The sequence below is a fragment of the Monodelphis domestica genome, chromosome 5 (assembly GCF_027887165.1).
Source record: "Monodelphis domestica isolate mMonDom1 chromosome 5, mMonDom1.pri, whole genome shotgun sequence".
Taxonomy (NCBI): Eukaryota; Metazoa; Chordata; class Mammalia; order Didelphimorphia; family Didelphidae; genus Monodelphis; species Monodelphis domestica.
Window position 1 is genome coordinate 47007004 of NC_077231.1, and position 19997 is coordinate 47027000.

At 34.4% G+C, this 19997-nt stretch overlaps 1 protein-coding gene across 14 annotated transcripts in view; it reads left to right on the plus strand.

Moving 5' to 3' along the window:
- CNOT2 (CCR4-NOT transcription complex subunit 2) overlaps positions 1–19997 on the plus strand; it is a 207503-nt gene that overhangs the window by 70900 nt on the left and 116606 nt on the right. For 6 of the 14 annotated variants that reach the window (XM_056800722.1, XM_056800719.1, XM_056800720.1 and 3 more), the window contains one exon: positions 15126–15269. The exons of 3 other annotated variants lie outside the window; for them this stretch is intronic. In XM_056800722.1, the coding sequence (XP_056656700.1) occupies positions 15222–15269 (48 nt within the window). In that variant the 5' untranslated portion in view covers positions 15126–15221. The remainder of the gene's footprint in view (positions 1–15125; positions 15270–19997) is intronic. 5 more of the 14 variants (XM_056800718.1, XM_056800717.1, XM_056800723.1 and 2 more) reach the window with 1 other exon arrangement.

Below are 19997 nucleotides of genomic sequence, written 5' to 3' on the forward strand. Positions count from 1 at the left end.
GTAGTAACACGTGGTAATAATAATCATATTTTTAAAAAAATTAACATATTTTTGTAATAGTTTTTCAATTAATTTTCTGACATAAAATTAGAAGAGATATTTTGACATTTTTGTTTCGAATCTATCATAAAAATCTTTATAAAATCTTTATAAATTCTTGGAAAGTAGCTATAAATCCTATTGCATTTTAATTTTACATTTGTTTTTTTTCTCTTAATTGTAAACATTGGTTTAGAAATAATTATTATCTAAGAAATAACATAGGGTGGTATCTTTTTCCTAAAAGGACTGGGTGTAATCAGAATCTTCATTCTGGCTTCACTTCACAAGAAGGGGAATTCTAAGTTCTCTTCTCTCTTAAGATTTATCTTTGTTTTCTAGGTCATTGCTAGTTAGCTCAGTCTTGCTTCAGTTTAATTTTGTTTTTCTTCTCCCTATGAAGTGGCTAACACTGGACCATATAAGTGCTTTAAAAATAAATTATTTGTCAATTTTGTTTTATTGTTTAATAATTATTGATATGTTTGATGTTTAAAAATTGACTAACATTTGGATGTACAACATATAATAACTTTATGTCAAAGATAATATCAAACCAATAATCAAATTCAGAAAATTTTGAAACTATAGCCTTTAATTTGTGAGACTGTACAAATGGTAGTCTATATCTTTTATTTTTCTGGTTTCATAATCTGCTTTCATCATAGGCACATTGACATTTATAATATATTTTATTATGATTGATATAAAAAGAAAAAAAATCCGATGTTGTCAAGTCTGACTTCCAGTTAGTCAACCGGGCTAGATCACTTTCATAGCATTACTAATTGCTTTCATTTTTCCCCTTAAAATTTTAAAATTGCTGCTTTTATATTTACATCTTCATTTCTTTGAAGCTATCCATCCCTTTTTGTTCCTTACCCAGTGAGCCATCCTTTGTGACAAAGAATAAAAAAGAATTTAAGAAAAAGTAGCTTGGCCAAACCATACAACACAGTAATTACTGATATTACATACATTATTTCAGAAACCAGCTTATTCCCCAACCCCTACCCATAAAAAAAAGACTTATTTCTCAACCTTTTTACTCGGCTGTTTTGTCTTTCTTTTTACCCAGTGTTGGAGTTTTCTTGTTGTCATCCCTCTTTTAATCTACCTTATTATAGTCATTGTGTATGTTGTTTTCTTTGCTCTACTTACTTTACTTTGTATCAGTGTATACAAATTTTCTCATGCTTCCTTGAATTTATTTCTTATGACATAAGAATATTCTATTACACTCATCTACTACAATTTGTTAATCATTTCCGCATCTATCTACATTATCTGTTTTTTTCTTTCTATACTTGGGAATTTTTCTATCTTTTTTGGGGGATTTTTGTTTGTTATGAGACTTTTATATCTTTCACCTCATTGAGAGTATATAACTAGTTGTGGTGTCTCTGTCTGGGGTTTAGACATCCTAGTCACTTCTTTTATCATAATTCTAAATTACACTCCACAATGATTCGATCAATAGCCAGTTTCTCCAATAGTGTGTTAGTGTGCCTCTTTCAATGTAACCCCTCCAATTTTGATTATTTCCATTTCTGTCATTTGCCAATTTTGGGTTTGAGGTAAAACTTCAGGGTTGTTGTGATGAACATTTCCCAAAGTGTTAGTAAATTGAAGCAATCTTTCCTATAGTTAAGATTTTGCAGTTTTCCTTTGAAGAACTCTTTCCTTTGGCAGTGTAAGTAGAATAAGGAACTCCAGTAATTATAAAATATTTTAGTTTCTGGTGAATGGAATTTGACCATGTGAGGAGGGTTAAATTCAGTATCTCTTAAGGATTAAATCTTTATTCCAACAGCCTTGTAAGAGAAACTCATGGAATGTTTTCTTAACAAAAGGAATAGGTATCTAAAACAACCGGTTAGCTTTGAGAATGTAGAAAATTTGTCATCCATATTCATATAAACGTTACTTTTCTAGGACTTTTTAAGCCCCATTTTCTGAAACTTCACATGGTATAGAGAAGATGTGCTCTCTGCTCTAAAAGGACATTATAATCTAGTTGGGAACAACAGTTTCAAACCTTTTCCTCCCTAGTACTTGTTTCTAAAAATATTTTTATAATTGTATTTCAGTAGTTGGCTTTCTTGTGGCTCTCTGTGTTTTATGCATTGTAAAGTATTATTCTTAGGAGACCATAGACATTAGAGTGACAAAGGTAATACAAAAATAGTTAGGAATCTCTGACTTGGAGGATTGTGTGAAGAAAAAATGTAAAAAGCTTAAAAATCGAATTAACATGTTACCCCCTTTGTCATCTATTTCCACAAAAGTTGTGTTCCTTGATTTTGTGTTCAAAGAACATTAAAAACTTTTGTTGTTGAAGAAACTTTTTTGACACAATTGAAAAAGAAATAAAAACTAACCTTTTTTTTTTTTTAACTGACAGAAGGTAAATGGACACAGGAAATTCCTATTCATTCATTTTGTGAATTGTCATAGTAGTTATTAGCCATTGTTCAGTTGGGAATTGAATAAGTACAGGTATCCCTTCCTCAACCTGGGGGTGAGGGGTGGGGAATCAGGGTCAGGGTGGGGCAGGAGTGTAGCATCTCAACAGTCAGGAAAATTTTCTGAAAAACTTTTGACCCTCCCAGAGGAAAAAGAGAAAAAGTGAATTTTTTCTTTTTCTTTGTGTTGTGAGGTTTGGGTTAAGAATTTGGTCATAGGCTATATTGTTCCTAAACTTTTTTTCTGCATCATCTGTTGGCCTTCACTTATCTGCAGCTTCTACAAAACTCCCCCCAAATTAGCATTTAGTTAAATATGCCAATTGGTAATATTTCAGAATTAAGATGGGGAAAGTTGTGTTGTGGAAGAAATACCTGTACTTGCTGATATGTTCTAGGCATATTGTTATTAGGCTTAGGGAGAATTAAAAAAAATAAATAAACAGGTCCTGCCCTCAAGGAGCTTGCATCTCATTGGGTGAAAATATTAATATACACAGAAAAAGAAATACAATATATGTGAAAGTTGATATAATTTGAAGGGGAGAATCCTAATAATTGGGGGGTAATCTTAGCATTAGATCCTAAGATCTAGTTTAGTATCGAAGATAGTGCTTAAATATAGATTATTGAGTTCAATGACCCTTTTTTAAAAGCTAAAGAGAGTGAGGTTCAGAAGGTTAGTGACTTGCCCTCTGTCATACAAATAAATAGTACTCAGCATAATTGGCATTTCAGATCAGATTTTGTCTTTTAGTTTATTGCTCTCTTTGCTGCACTGCATTAAGTTACCTATAGAAGGTGGAAGCTAGCTGAGTTTTACAGGAAGTTGAAGATTCCCTACAATGAGGAAGGAGTGAATTCTAGGTCTGATGGAGTATATATCCTACAGAGGCATGTAGGAGCAAGACTGTGTCTGGCATGGGGAACTACAAGTTGGCCTTTTTAGCTGCACTGAAGAATGTTTTAAGGAAATTAGTGAATGTTTATGGAAAGGTAAACTAGAGCCTGGTTTTAGAGGGCTTTAAAAATCAAAGAGAAGTTTTTATCCTAAAGTTGGAGGGCTCTTTGCTTCAGGAATATGAATTTGTCAGCTGAATGGAGAATGGATTGGAGGGGTGTGAGATTGGAAATTGGAGTTGGGGAGGCTAATTAGGAAACATTGTAGTTAAGATGAGACATGATCGAGTGCCTGAACCAGAGTAGTTGGTGACTGTGTGAGTTATAGAGAAGGGTCAGTGAGATGAGACGGCATGTTAGGATAGAATTAATAAAACTTGTTAACTGATTGACTGTAAGGATGAGGAAAAGAGAAAAGTTGAGTGTGACTGGTCAATGGTACTTCCAACCAAGATAGAACAATTAGAAAGAGAGTAAAGTATTTGGGAAGTGATATGAAATTAGCAATTTGGAATTGGAGGTCAGGAGAAACGAATCAACGCTGGATGGATATATCTATATCTTTATATCTAGGAGTTGTCCGCATCGAAGGTAATAGTTGAAACTTTAGAAATTTAATGAGATCACTGAGAGGGAATGCAGAAAAGGGGCAGAGTAAGGCCCAAATTAGGTTTCTTAATGGAAAAAGTATATGCTAGTCATATGAATGGATCCATGTGGTAGAAAATGATTCAAAATATTGTTTTGTTTTTGTAAACCTCTCTCATTTTTTTGAAACAAATTTTTATTTAGCCATTCCCCAATTGAAGGGCAACCCCTCATTTTCCAATGTTGTGCCACCACAGAGAGCACAGCTATGAATATTCTTGTACAAGTCTTTTTCCTTATTGTCTCTTTGGGGTACAAACCCAGAGGTGCTATGGCTGGATCAAAGGTCAGACAGTCTTTTAGCGCCCTTTGGGCATAGTTCAAAATTTGCCCTTCAGAACGGTTGGATCAATTCACAACTCCACCAGCAATGCATTAATGTCTTAACTTGGCCAAATCCCCTCCAGCATTTGATACTTTATTTTGCTGTCATGTTAGCCAGTCTGCTGGGTATGAGGTGACACCTCAGAGTTGTTTTTATTTGCATCTCTCTGATTATTAGAGATTTAGAACACTTTGTCAGGTGCTTGTTAATAGTTTTGATTTCTTTAGCTGAAAATTGCCTATTCGTGTCCCTTGTCCATTTTTCAATTGGAGAATGGCTTGATTTTTTTGTACAATTGATTTAACTCTTTATAAATTTAAGTAATTAGAGCTTTGTCAGAGGTTTTTATGATGAGGATTGTTTCCCAATTTGTTGCTTCCCTATTAATTTTGGTTGCAGTGGTTTTGTTTGTACAAAAACTTAATTTGATGTAATCAAAATTATTTTATATTTTATGATTTTTTCCTAACTCTTGCTTGATTTTAAAATCTTTACTTTCCCAAAGATCTGACATGCATACTATTCTGTGTTCACCGAATTTACTTAAAGTTTCCTTCTTCGTATTCAAGTCATTCACCCATTCTGAGTTTATCTTGGTGTAGGGTGTGAGATGTTGATCCAAACTGAATCTCTCCCTTACTGTCTTCCAATTTTCCCAGCAGTTTTTATCAAATAGTGGATTTTGGTCCCAAAAGCTGGGATTTTTGGGCTTATCATAAACTGTCTTGCTGAGGTCACTTATCCCTAGTCTATTCCACTGATCCTCCTTTCTGTCTCTTAGCTAGTACCAAATTGTTTTGATGACCACTGCTTTATAGTATAATTTCAGATCTGGGACTGCAAGTCCTCCTACCTTCACATTTTTTTTCCACGATTTCCCTGAATAGCCTTGATCTTTTGTTCTTCCAAATGAACTTTGTTGTGTTTTTTTTCTAATTCAGTAAAAAATTTTTTTGGTAGTTCAATAGGTATGGCACTAAATAAGTAAATTAATTTGGGTAGGATTGTCATTTTTATTATGTTAATTCATCCTACCCATGAGCAATTGATGTTTTTCCAATTGTTTAGATCTAGTTTTAATTGTGTGGAGAGTGTTTTGTAGTTGTGTTCATATAGTTCCTGTGTTTGTCTTGGCAGATAGATTCCTAAATATTTTATATTGTCTAGGGCAATGGTTCTCAACCTTTCTAATGCCGTGACCCCACAATACAGTTCCTCATGTTGCAGTGACCCCAATCTAAAAAATTATTTTGGTGGCTACTTCAAAACTGTAATTTTGCTACAGTTATGATTCGGAATGTAAATACCTAATATGCATTATGTATTCTCATTGCAACAAATTGAGAGGTTGAGAACCGCTGGTCTACGGTGATTTTAAATGGGATTTTTCTTTCTAATTCTTGCTGCTGAGATGTGTTGGAAATATATAGAAATGCTGATGATTTATGTGGGTTTATTTTGTATTCTACAACTTTGCTAAAGCTGTTGATTATTTCCACTAGCTTTTTGGTTGATTCTCTGGGGTTCTTTAAGTATACTATCATATCCGCTGCAAAGAGTGATAGCTTGGTCTCCTCGTATTGCCTATTTTAATACCTTCAGTTTCTCTAATTGCTACTGCTAGTGTTTCTAGTACAATGTTAAAAAATAGTGGTGATAATGGGAATCTTTGTTTCACTCCTGATCTTATTGGGAAGGCTTCTAGTTTATTCCCTTTGCAGATGATATTTGCTGATGGTTTTAGATATATGCTGTTTATTATTATTAGGAAAGGCCCTTCTATTCCTATGCTTTCTAGTGTTTTCAATAGGAATGAGTATTGTGTTTTGTCAAAGGCTTTTTCTACATCTGTTGAAATAATCATATGATTTATTTTGGGGGGGTTTGCTTGTTAATACGGTCAATTATGTGGATGGTTTTCCTAATATTGAACCATCCTTGCATTCCTGGTATAAATCCTACCTGGATATGATAAATAACCATCATGATCTCTTGCTGGAGTCTTTTTTGCTAGTATCCTATTTAAGATTTGTGTTCATTAAGGAGATTGGTCTAGTTTTCTTTCTCTGTTTTTGACCTGCCTGGCACTGGAATCAGTATCATATTTGTGTTGTAAGAGAAATTTGGTAGAACTTCCTCTTTGCTTATTCTGTCAAATAGTTTGTATAATATTGGGATTAGTTGTTCTTTGAATGTTTGATAGAATTCATTTGTGAATCCATCTGGTCCTGGGGATTTTTTCTTGGGGAGTTCTTTGATGACTTGTTCAATTTCTTTTCCTAATATGGGATTATTTAAGTATTCTATTTCTTTTTCTGTTAAACTAGGCAATTCATATTTTTGTAAATATTCATCCATATCACCTAGATTTCTTTACTTATTGCCATATAATTGGGAAAAATAGTTTTTAATGATTGCCTTAATTTCCTCTTCATTATTTAGAGATGAGGTCTCCCTTTTCATCTTGGAAAGTCTCAAGTTGGTTTTCTTTCCTTTTTTTAGATTGACCAATAGTTTGTCTATTTTATTTGTTTTTTCAAAGTACCAGCTTCTAGCCTTATCTATTAAATCAATAGTTCTTTGACTTTCAATTTTATTAATTTCTCCTTTGATTTTTAGGATCTCTAATTTAGTCTTCATCTGAGGATTTTTAATTTATTCACTTTCTAGTTTTTAATTTGCAGCCTAAATCATTGACCTCTGCACTCCCTAATTGTTAACATATGAACTCAAGTATATAAATTTCCCCCCCGAGTACTGCTTTGGCTGCATCCCATGGATTTTGAAAGGATGTCTCATTATTGTCATTTTAATGAAATTATTGTTTCTATGATTTGTTCTTTAACCGATTTTGGAGAATTGTATTGTTTAATTTCCAATTTATTTTTTATTTGCCTCTTCATGGACCATTACTAATTATTATTTTCATTGCATTGTGGTCCCATAAGGTTGCATTTATTATTTTTGCTCTTTTGCACTTATTTTCAGTGTTTTTATGCCCTACTACATGGTCAATCTTTGTGAATGTACCATGTGCTGCTGAAAAGGTGTATTCCTTTTTGACCCTATTTATTTTTATCCACATTACTACCAACTCTAATTTTTCTAAGATTTCATTCACTTCTCTTCCCTCTTTTTTATTTTTTGGTTTGATTTATCTAGTTCTGATAGAGGAAGGTTCAGGTCTTCCACTAGTATCGTTTTTCCATCTATTTCATCCTTTAGAAATTTGAATGCTATGCCATTTGGTGCATACATGTTGATTACTGATACTTCCTCATTGTCTGCACTGCCTTTTATCAGGATATAATTACCTTCTCTATCTCTTTTGACTAGATCTATTTTTACTTTGGGTTTGTCAGATATCATGATTAGGACTCCTGCCTTCTTTTTCTCAGTTGATGCCTAATAGGTTTAGTTCCATCCTCTTACATTTACCCTATATGTGTCTACCTTCCTTATGTGTGTTTCTTGTAGACAGCACATGGTAGGGTTTTGGTTTCTAATCCACTCTATTTGGTTGAGTTTTATGGGTGAATTAATTCCATTCATATTCAGAGTTATGATTACTGGCTCTGCATTTCCCAGCATTTTGATTTTCACTCCTAGTCCTGGCCCTTCTTTTTTCACTATTTCCTTCTACCCCAGTGTTTTGTTTTAATTGGTCCACCTAATTCCCACCCTTATTTTACTTCCTTTTCTACCTCCCCTTTCTTCTTATTCCCTTCTTATTTTCTTTACAGTCTTTTAAAACTCCCCCCCCCCCCCCCCATTGCTGCTCTCCTCACCAATCCCTTTGTTTCCCTTCTACTTTCCTATAGGGTGCAAATCAATTCTCTATCCCAATGTATTTGATTGTTCTTCCCTCTTTGAGTCAATTATAATGCACATAAGAATTGTGTCTTTCCTATCTCTAACCTCTTTGCCCTTCCAGTGTATTGATGGTCTCCCCCACCCCCACCCCCATGAGCTTCTTTGTGACATATAAATTTACCCCATTTTGTTTCTCTTAGTATTAGCCTCTTTTTTTAACCCTAGTTGTGTGTGTATATACATATACACACACATATATTTATGCATATATATACACATCTATATACATATTTATGTGTTGGTATTTCATCCTATATAGTTTGTCACTGTTCCCTCTAAGTATAATTCTTCTAGCTACCTAGGTGATAATAACAATTTTTAAGAGTTACAAATATCCTCTTTTCTTATAGGGATACAGATTATTTTACTTATTGGGTCCCTTCAGAATGTTTTTTTTTCTTGTTTTATTTTCCTTTTCCCCCCTTTCTTCATTACTTTTTGATGATTCTCTTGGGTTCTGTCTTTGGCCATCAAATTTTCTGTTTAGGTCTGTTCTTTTCTTTACAAATGCTTGGAATTCTTCTATTGTAAGAATATAGTCAGTTTTGCTGGGTAGTTATTTCTTGGTTGTAGACCAAGTTTCCTTGCTTTCCGGAATATTATATTCCATGCCTTTTGGTCATTCAGTGTAGATGCAGCCAGATCCTGTGTTATCCTCACTGTGGTTCCATGGTATCTGAATGACTTCTTCTTAGCAACTTGTAGTATTTTTTCCTTATTCTGATCTTAAATTTGACTATAACATTCCTGGTTGTTGTCAGTTGGGGATTAAGTACAGGAGGTGATCTGTGGATTCTTTCAATCTCCACTTTTCCCTCTTGTTCTAGAATGTCAGGGAAGTTTTCTTGGATAATTTCCTATAGGATGATGTCCAGGCCTTTTCTTTTGTCATGGTATTCCGGTAGACCAGATTCTTAAGTTGTCTCTGCTGGAACGATGTTCTAAATCTTCTATTTTTGTGAATGAGGTGTTGTATATTTTCCTCTTATTTTTTTCATTATTTTAATTGTGTGTTTTAGTTTCCTGCTGCCTTGTGAAGTTGCTTCCTTCTAATTATTGTTGTATTCTGGTTTTTAAATACTAAATTTTATACGTGGCTTTTTGGTCATCCTCCTTCTGGTCTGATTTTCTTTGGAGGTCATCTTTCATCTTCTTTGCTTCATCTTTCATCTTGTTTGCCTCATCTTTCATCTCCTTTGCTTCATTTTAAAGGTGATTAATTTTTGCTTTTAAGACACTATTATCTGTTTCCAGATGATTTATCTTGCTTTTTATGTTCTTTTCACAATTGTCTTAAGCCTCTCTTAATCGTGTTTTGAACTGTATTTTTAGTTCTTCCTAAGCCTGTGTCCAATTTGCTTTAGTTTCTGTGTTTTTGCTTGGTGTTCTTTGATCTTTCTCTGTTACATTTGCTCTTTGTTCATTGCCTGGTTAGAACCTATCGATTGTAATTTCTTTTTTCTTTTTCTGTGGTTTGCCCATATTTTCCCCTATTTCCCCCCAGTGGTTACATGCACTCTTGCTTCTCTTATTATGTGTTGGATATGTGTGTTTGGGCTTTTCTGTCAACTTTTTCCCTTGGAGCTTAGCAAGGCACTCAGGGCAGTCTGTGGGGGAGGGGTGTTGGACTTGAGGTTCCCTGCCCTTTGAAGACTTAATAAGATTAAGCCCAACAGAGTTGAACTTGCAGAGCTGAATCTGACCTGAGGTCAAAACTTCGGGAAGGGGGTGGTGCAATATGGAGTGTGTGGGCTGAGAGTAGGCTGCCTGCTCTGTGCTTCTTCTCCAGCTGCTTCCCCACCGCCTGTGTTCTATGCCCTGAACCTGGCACAGCTTTGCCCACAAGGTACTCCCTCCGGACTAGTGCTCTTGCCCACTCAGAGATTCCACCATTGCTGGAGGCTCAGTACTATAGTTGGGGGAGGGGTCCTGGGACCTTCCTTCTTCCTTCCCCTTAAACCAGAATATTCTCAAATTCAAGCTTTTTGTGTGCATACCTTTTAAGTTGAGTTGAGCTGGCAGGTTCCTTGGCTCTGTCCTGTTGTTCCATTTGGTTTTCGGTCCCCCTAGGAGCATTTTGTTTTTAATTGGTGAGGAAGGGTTTTCAGAGGTCTGAACTTTTGCTTCCCCTAAGCTGCCATCTTGACTCCCACCCCCCAAAATATTGCTAAATAAAAAAATTGATATCCCATTTTGATCCACAATTAGAAATTACCTAAAATGGAGCTTTTCTTGCCCTTTAACTCCAGTGAACTAGAAGATTCAGCTATAGGACAATTTGAGAGATGTGTAATATTTAAAATATAATGAAATCTTTCATATTTTTATAGAACTTCAAATGATTTTACATGTAATAATGTTAATGGGATACAAGTTAAGGAGGTTTTTAATTTTTAAATTTTTATTTTTATGAAAAGTATACTTCCATATATTGGTCATTGTAACATGAGCAAACATACATAACCAAAACAATGGTAAGGAGTTAAATATTATTTCCCATGAATTTTTTTAGACATATATTTAAAAATGAGACATTTTGATTGTATTTTTCTCATGTACATCATTAGGAAATAAAGGTGAGATTCTTTAGAGAGAAAATCATGTTTGCTCATAAACTACCCAAATTCTATGCCTTCCATTGATTTTAGAATTCCTTATTAGTATAGAATTCCAAAAATGAAACAGAATAACTATATATAAAATCTCTGCAAGCTTTTATTTTGACAGTTTAAGAAGCAACTGTAGAGTATTGGTGGGCCTAGAGAATTAGGAAGATTTACTTTGTTTGATTCTTGACAAAACACTTCTTACCCTCTGACTCAGTTTTCTCAACTATAAAATTGGTTCTCAACTATAAAATTGGATAATAAAAGCTTTTTCCTCAGGAGGGAATCAAATGACATAATATCTATCAAATTCTTGGCACGGTACCTTCCACATAGAAGCCACTGTAGAAATCTTTATTCTCCTCCCTTCCCTGACAATTACAAAAATTTAAACATTAAGATTGTTATCAGCCAGATAATTCATTAATGAATATTCTTAATGACCAGAGCAAATCTCTGCTCTAGAGCTGGATATCTTGTAGAAGTAGTCCACTCAAACTCTCCAAATATGACAGTCAAATTTGAATAGGGAAAAGTATCTTATATTTTTGATTTTAAAAATCTTAAGGTTCAGGATAGATTACAGATAATTTTATACTTTTTAAGGTTTTGATCCAATTTATTTTTAATAGAATTGTATGATTTTCATAAGGACACATAGGCATTTCCTAAGAGATCACTTTTTAGAGGAGATTAGTTTTTTTTTTTTAAACAACAATTTCTGAATCACGAAAAGCTTTTGAAAAAGTGATACCACGGGGGAAGCTGGGTAGCTCTATGGATTGAGAGCCAGGCCTAGGTTCATATTTGGCCTCATATTCTAGCTGTGTGACCCTGGGCAAGTCACTTAACTCCCATTGCCTAGCCCTTACTGCTCTTAAGTCTTGGAACCAATGCATACTATTGATTCTAAGGTGGAAAGTAAGGTTTAAAAAAATTTCTTTTTAGAAAGTGATATCTTCATTTTACATTGAAAAATTTTAATCATTTCGTTATTGGTATGCTCAGTCATAGACCACATTTGCTAAAAGGTAGAGATTGTTTTCCATTATCACTTCATAATGCAAAGTTTTCTATTGCCTTGGTGAATGATTTCATATTGTTACACATAAAATAATTTAAAAAATTTTTAGTTGCTCATATCACCAAAATTTTAATGAGATTCCCTGAGGAAATCTTCAGACTTGCAGCAAATAGAGCAATTTAATAGAGAAATTAGCAATGACCATCTCACACATTTACCCTCCCTCCCTTAATAAACTCCAATAGCTTCCTGTCACCTCTATGATTGATTTTTGAAATCCTCTAATTGGTATTCAGAATCCTTCATCATCTGTAACCCACCCATCTTTCTGGTCTTTGTATGCCTTATTCCTCCTTCTAATTTTGGAATTTAGTGACATCGGTATTCTTACCGTTCCTTGCACCAGATAAGCCATCCCTGGACCCTGGATATTTGTAAAAACTGTCTCCTATTCCTAGACTCTTTGCTTTTCATCATCACTTTATGACCTTTCCTGCCTTCTTTTAAGTCCCAGGTAAACATCTAATCTTCTATATGAAGCCTTTCCCCCTTAATTCTAGTGCTATCCCTTTGTTGATTATCTCTGATTTATTCTGTATATAACTTGTTTGTACATACATGTATGCTCTGCTCTCTTCCATTTCATTGAGTGCTTTGAGAATAGAGATTGTCTTTTGCCTTTCTTTATATCCCAGTAACAGGCAACATTGTAGGAGCTTAATAAATGTTTATTGACTGACTGACTGATTGTCCTGGCAGTTTTTTGCCATGTTTATCCTATAGATAGTGATGTTGAACATGGCATATAGAGCATTATTCTCCCCCCCTTACCCCCCTCCCCAGTTACTAGAAAGCTGGGCTGCTCTCCCCCCTCTCCATGTGCCTGAGGACATTCCTTATTTCTTCCTTATTTCTTCCACCCCTTTGCCCAGCAGCCAATGGGAGCACTTCCTCCCTCCCCTGTCTGAGCTAAGAGGGCAGCTCACATGCTGCATAATGATGCAGTGAAGATGGCAGTCTGTTGATTCTGTGGTGCAGGTGATTTCCTGTGGTGTTGTTTGACAAGGAGCATAGCTCACAGGGTGGCACATAGCTGGAGGGGAGCAGAGCTCTGGGCAATTCTCCTCTCTCTCCATGTGGGCCTCTCATCACCCTCAGCAGCCCTATGAGAGTACTTCTCCCTCCCCTGTCTGGGGGTGGGTGGGCAGGGCAAAGCACTCAGTCTCGAGGGTGGAGGGGGTAGGACCAAAAAGTTCACCATCACTGCCATAGATCAATGGTCTCAAAGTTTATTGTGTATACAGTAGAATACAGTTAGAAAACTTAATAGATGATTAATTTTCTCATCATCTTTTTCCATCCAAATGAATTCTTGGCTAAATTCTTTCAATTTGCCACAGAAAATCCACCCTGAAGCTCTTCCTTACTTTTCCCTGGCATCAGGATGTTGTGGAGCTTGCTGGGGAGCTCTCTGGTTTTTCCACTAGCTTCCCTGGACATACTCAACTGATTAGTCGTAGCCCATCTTTTGTTTCTATTATGTGTTTCCCTGATAGTATCTTTTACTCCTATTCTTTTCTTTGAAATTTCCCATTTGTTACATTTCCAGCTAGTTCATACCTACCATTGTTTTCTCCACTGCCTTCTGGTGATAGTCATTTTCAATTCTACTATTCTATTGAGCATCATGCAGCCATAAAAGTACACAGGATAATATTGGTATTAGAAAGATAAAACTTTGTTTCTGAGCATCTCATTTTTCTGAAGACAATCTAGACTACTCTTCTATTTAATTTTGGGACTAACTTGCTATCTCTCCATTTGTACTGTCTTGCCCGTATATGTACATACATACATATATATACACACATGCACACATGTACACACAGATGTATACTTACAGAATAAATACCTTAAGTTGTCTGTCCAACAGCATGTGATAATCTGGGTAACAAGATGGTTTCTAATATGTGTAATAATCTTAAAAGAATTTGCTTACACTAGAATCATTTTTGAAGATGTAATTCCATCTTCAAAATGATTCTTGTGTTAAAGTACAGAGGTCAGACTTGCCAGGATATACTGCCAGCATTAATAGACAATGAATTCATTATCTAGGAGAGAAAGTATTTTAAAAGGGTGGTTGAAACTATAAAAAGCTTTTACTGAGTGACTGGGGAAAAGTATGAGAAAACCTGAGAGAAGATGCTTTAGGTTTCCCATTTCCCATTTCAGCATCCGTTTTATAAATTCTTTTGACTGATTGCTAGTCAATAAGGATTTGGTACTACTTACCTCAGCTCTAGTTGTTTTGTTAAAATTGACTTAGATGAGAAAACTTTTAGCAAGGAAACATGCCATCATGCTTTTTTGCAACTCTTCATTTTGAATTCCTGAACCTATCACTTTTACTATCAGCATTATTTTTCTAGTGGTTATTATTATATTTGCTTGAGTGATTTCTGAGCAGCCTTAGTTGCCTTAGTATTACATTTTCCATGAAAATTCAAGGTTGCTAACTCCTTTTAGAGCAAGAGGTCAATACTGCCTTCTTTTTAACCTGTCATATGTACACACATAGGGCATATATGTACATATAATATATATACACTTGTATTTATCATTATAATTGAAAGTTGAAAAGATGTATATGAATGATAACATGCAAAATATTGGTCTTTATATTCATTCTGTTCTTTGGGAAAAAACAGTATATTGGGCATAAGTGATTATTTAATCTCAGATATAACTTCTTACTTTAGAAAAATTGCTTCTTAATAGATTATGGGAAAGAGCAAGCTTTGGAATATCTTGTAGTCAGCACTGGTCATCTACCCAAAAGGAGTCTTGTTTTGGCTTCCCTTTTTAGTCATCATGAGAAGCTACTGAACCCGACAGGAGAGTGTTTATTAAAAAATAAAATGGGTTGGCCAGACTTTTTGTCCACCCCATTTTCCCTCACTATGGGCTACTTCCTTGTAGTGAGTTCTGGCAGATAGTTTTAGCTGGAGAGAGAGGGAATTTTTCATAGCTGATAATTTCTTGTTTCAGATAAAGCATGCCTGCCAGTCCAGCCATCTTCAAGTTTATAAAGGGGGAATCTGTTGAAATGTAATACAGAAAGGTTCTATTTTTAGTTTTTTTTTTTTCATTTTGCTTTTTATGTATCATATTGGATATTTTTGCTGCTGTTATTTTTTTTACATGTTAGTAATTTTGACGGCTTTTGGATAATTCCACTCTAGAGGGAGAACTTGGTGGGCGGTCCTTCCTGTGACACGACCCTTGAGTGACAGTTCTGTTTGATTGCCTCCAGTACTGTGAGGAAAGGACACGACTCTATGGTGAGGACTGATGGACATACATTATCTGAGAAAAGAAACTACCAGGTAAGACCCTATTTTTTCCCTTTTTCCATCAGTCACTTACTTTCATAAAATTGTTTAGCTATATGTTAGCCAGAATTTTCAAATTAGATGTATCAGTTTGAAAAAATTGTTATTTCAGTTAAATAAATTACATAGGGTGTTATACAAATGAAGTAATTATGTCTTTTCTTTTTTTAATATCAAGATATTGTTTATTGTTTGCCATTAAGGACACGTCTTTAGAGCCAAAATTTGAATTTTAGTTTTTTTGATATAATAACCGTCCCAAAATATTATTCTAGTTTGTACACAAAAGTAGTATTCCATGGTAGTAATGAATTGATAACTCTTATCCAAATAATTTTGGTAAGATTGAATTCTGTACTCTGTCATTCAAGTTTTGGTACTATTATAATGGGAATCTTGACAGTATTGGAAGATGGCATATATGAAGAAAGTAAGTGAGAAGCATAATAGTTTAATACAGTAATGTTTGATATTGGGACAGTTTTATTATGTTGAATTTGCCTGCAGTTATACTATCTTTTTTTCTCTTTCATTTTTAAAGCAAGTTAACATCATCTCTTGTTTCAAGCCATTAGGATTGTTTTTTACATAAATAATATCTCTATAATAGACTCTTGAGCTTTTAAAAAAAAAGTGTTTCATTGAAACTTATTGAAAAAAACCATTACTTAGATGAAAAAAAATTTTTAAAGTAGCTTTTGAATTCTTTTTTTCAAAGATGCTCCATTTTATGTAGTACTTTCTTTTGCCAACTTCTCAGAAGAATTCAGTTAATATTCTGATATGTGTGTACTCAGATTTTAAATGAGACTCTATTTCCTACTCCTCATTCTGACTACTACAACTTCCCCTTCAGTTGTGATTTTACTATAGATTCTGCATCAGCAGTTCTTAACCATTTTTGTATCATGAACCTGTTGTTAATCTGGAGAAATCCACAAACCACTTCTCAATAATATTTTAAAATGCAAAATATGAAACATACAGGATTACAGAGGAAACCAATTATGCTTAAAGATGTTCATTACAGTACTTTAACCAATTAGTTCATAAGACCCTTAGTTAAATATTGCTCTAGATAAAAAAAAAAAGAAAGGTGGGTGTGGGTGGGACATAGGCTTATATCACCTCTTCTTTTTCCTTCCCTCCCTCCTCTTACCCCCAACCCCTTTTGATTAATATGGTAGATTGGATAGTGAACAGTGTTGGAAAGAAGAGATAGAGGATCATTGGTCTGAAAGTCAAGAAGTTTTAGTCCTTATTTATCAAATAGTTTTATGTCCAAAGGTAAATTAATTTATTTATATGGAGTTCATTTCCTCTGACTATAAAAGAAGAGAATTCCATTTGATGATCTCTAAGGTCCTTTTCCGGCTCTGAAATGTTATTACTCTGTTATTTGAGAAATTGGTATAACAACAGACTAGTGGACCACTGTTATCTGTTGCAGCTATTGGATTGAGAATCATCTGTCTCTTAGTCACTTCTTGCTTTTTCCAGTAAATATGAATGAGAAGAAGTGAGATAGTATCTTTAAATAAATTAATATTATAGAGTGGGGAAAAAAATAATTTGCATTCAGGAGACCCTTTTCATTTACTAGTTTTATGATCTTGGACAGGTTTATTTATTTTCTTAACCTCTATTTCTCTGTCTGAAAAATGAAGATATTACTATTTTCATTATCTGCCCCAAAGGATTGTTGTGAAGGAAGTATTCATAAATTATAAATTAAAATAAAGCCAAATTAGTTAACCACTAAGGCTTATTACTTCATTGGTTAAATTAAAGTATAATATTGCCTTTAAGTCCCTTCCAGTTCTAGAATCCCATGTTTTAATTTGTATATATGACTTTTAAATAAGATCAAATTGAGGCTTTATATCTTTAGTTGCCCCAGCAACAGGATGCTGGAGTGGGCTCCTTACAAGCTTTCTTAATAGAAACCTTTCTTAATTTGTTTGCTTCTGCTTTATGTGATCTTTCTCAAGATTCCTTAGCTAGAATTAGCCCAACTAGAATTTCTGTTAAATATGTAGTGACTAAACAAAATATGAAACTTATGGATTTGTTTGTTTCTAAACTTAGCCTATCGATCAACTGTATTTTGTACTATAACTAACTTGGATTATAGAAGTATAAATAGTTTTACATGCTGGCAGGAGAAATGAGTATTTTGTTATAATGTTAATTATTTTAGTTTTCTGATTTGTCATAAAAATCATTATGTGTATTAAAAAAAGGAATAAAAAAGTAACACATTTAGGAATAGGTTCTAACAAATAAACGTTTCATTTTACTCAATGTTTATTGACATTCCTTTGTTTTAATGCTATTATTTTCGGATACATCAGTCATTTAAATTTGTTAGAAAATTTTGTTCTACATGTGACATATGTTGGCTGAAATTACTATCCTCTTCTGTTGTGCACTTGCAGGCATAGCATAGCACAAAAATATACTTGAAATAAGCTGCTGCTGTTGTTGCTTAAATACTGAAATGACTCTAAGGTGTCTACTCATGGCATAATATCATTCATAAAATATATTGACTAGTTTAAATCTGAATAGTGATATTATTTATATATGTTAGGATCTTCCATGGAATTTGGAATAGAATAAAACTAACTTGCATGTATAGAGCACATATGGATGAAAGTATAAAATATAGTTATATTATGCCTCATTTTTGTGAAATTGATGTATCACTTTTCACATGCAGAATTGATAACGGAGAATATTTTTTAAAACATAACTTGGAGACTCAAATTTCAAAAATGTTTGGTGTTTGGTAGAGTATATTTTATGTTTGATTATATCTGTGAGATCAATATTTTGGCCTAATTCTCAAATACATTGAAAGTCAGTTTATGAAAGGAGAAATGTCAAATTCTAGAAACTGGTTACTGGAATTTGGGTGAGATGATCCTTCACACATGGAAAAATCGCTGTGATGTGGAAGGATATGTCTCACTTTTATATTTGTAGTCCAAGTTCTTTGCACATAATAGGCATGTAATATGTACTATACCTTTTCTGAACTTCCTATTTTCTATCAAGATCTTTGATGTCCTTTTAATCAACTAGCTTCAACCTCAGAATTGCCAGTTCTACTACAAGATCTCTAACATCTGTCCTTTTCTGCCCACTGACAGGACTGCCATCCTAGTTCAGACTCTTTAACTTCTCTCATGGACTTTTCCAGTAGCTTTTTTTTATTGATGTCCCTACTTCCATTTTCTCCCCATTCTAATCCATCCTTAATACAGCTGCCATCCTATTCAGTAAACACAGTGGCTACACACATCCAGATTCTTCTATTTGGCATTTAAGGCCCTTAGCAATGGGAAGGGGGAACCCTGAGGATTCTTGTGGAGAAAAGAGAGCAAGCATTTATTAAATAACTACTGTATTCCAGTTGCTATGCTAAGTACTTTAAGGATATCGTGTATTTTAATCCTCACCACAATTATGGGATGTAGGAAATATTATTAACTCCATTTCAGACAGATAGTAGTTAAGCGACTTGCCCAAGGTCACATAACCTAGTAAGTATCTGATGCTGGATTTGGTCTCAGGTCTTCCTGACTCCAGGTCTGGTGTTCTATCTGCTCCATCACACAGCTGTCTTTAACAACATGGCTCTTGTCTACCTTTTCATATATATTTCTTTTCACTCATTCTTTGGTCTAGTGTAAGTGACCTTGCTATCCTTCACATAAAGCATTCTGTTTAGCATCTCCATGCCTTTGCAGACCGTGTCACACTTGGCACCACATGCCCAACATGTACCCCTTCTTTTCTTTTTCTTCTTACAAGTAATCCTTCGGAGCTCAGCTAAACTACCACCTTCTATGTAAACTCTTTCCCTTTATTGATCTTTTCCAGCTGCCTGCTACTAAACCCCACTGCTTATATTAGCTTGTCTTTATTTCACATCTATTTTATATATACTTCTATGTTTACATATTGTCTTCCTCAGTGGAAGCCCTTGGAATAAAAAATTGCTTCATTTTTGTTTTTATATTTCCAACACCTAGCTTGGTACCTATTAAATGGTACAAGATTTTAATAAGTAAGTGCTTCCTTAACAATAGTTGTTGTTAAGAAAAGCAGAATAGGAAGGAGCATGGAGGTTTCGAGATTCTGACTGAGGAATATTTCCAGAGTGCTAACAGTAGTATAGAGTTGAAGAATTCTGTCCTGTAGAAGGCCATATTGAGGATTTTAGAAAATATTTGACTGAAAGGTATAATAGATTGCTGCTGGGGTTAGCATCCTCCTAAAACTTTTTGTTCTCCAAAGTAGCCAGCCTACTCAGTTTCTTCGGTATTATGTGGGAGGAGAATAGATTTCTGAAAGTGGGGGCATGGTATTAAGTTTTGTATTACAGAAAGTTAAATATAAGTGACAAAACAAGTGATAACTATACTACTATATTTTGAGTTGTAACAAAAATAAATTTTGAATAAAAGCACTTAAGTTCACCATTAAATTCAAATGTGTATTTGTATGAATTAGGTATCTGTGAATCTTTAGGTAGCATCTTTAGAATTTGAATGGAAATGACATTTTTGGGAAAGTTTTTCTTTTCCATCATCAGTGGATGATCAGGGCAAAGCCAAGATGGCAACTTAGTAGCAGCAAAAGCTGGAACTGCTCTGAGAATCCTCTCAAACCCTCAGCAATGGATAAGTGGGTTTTCCACTTATCCCCTCTTAG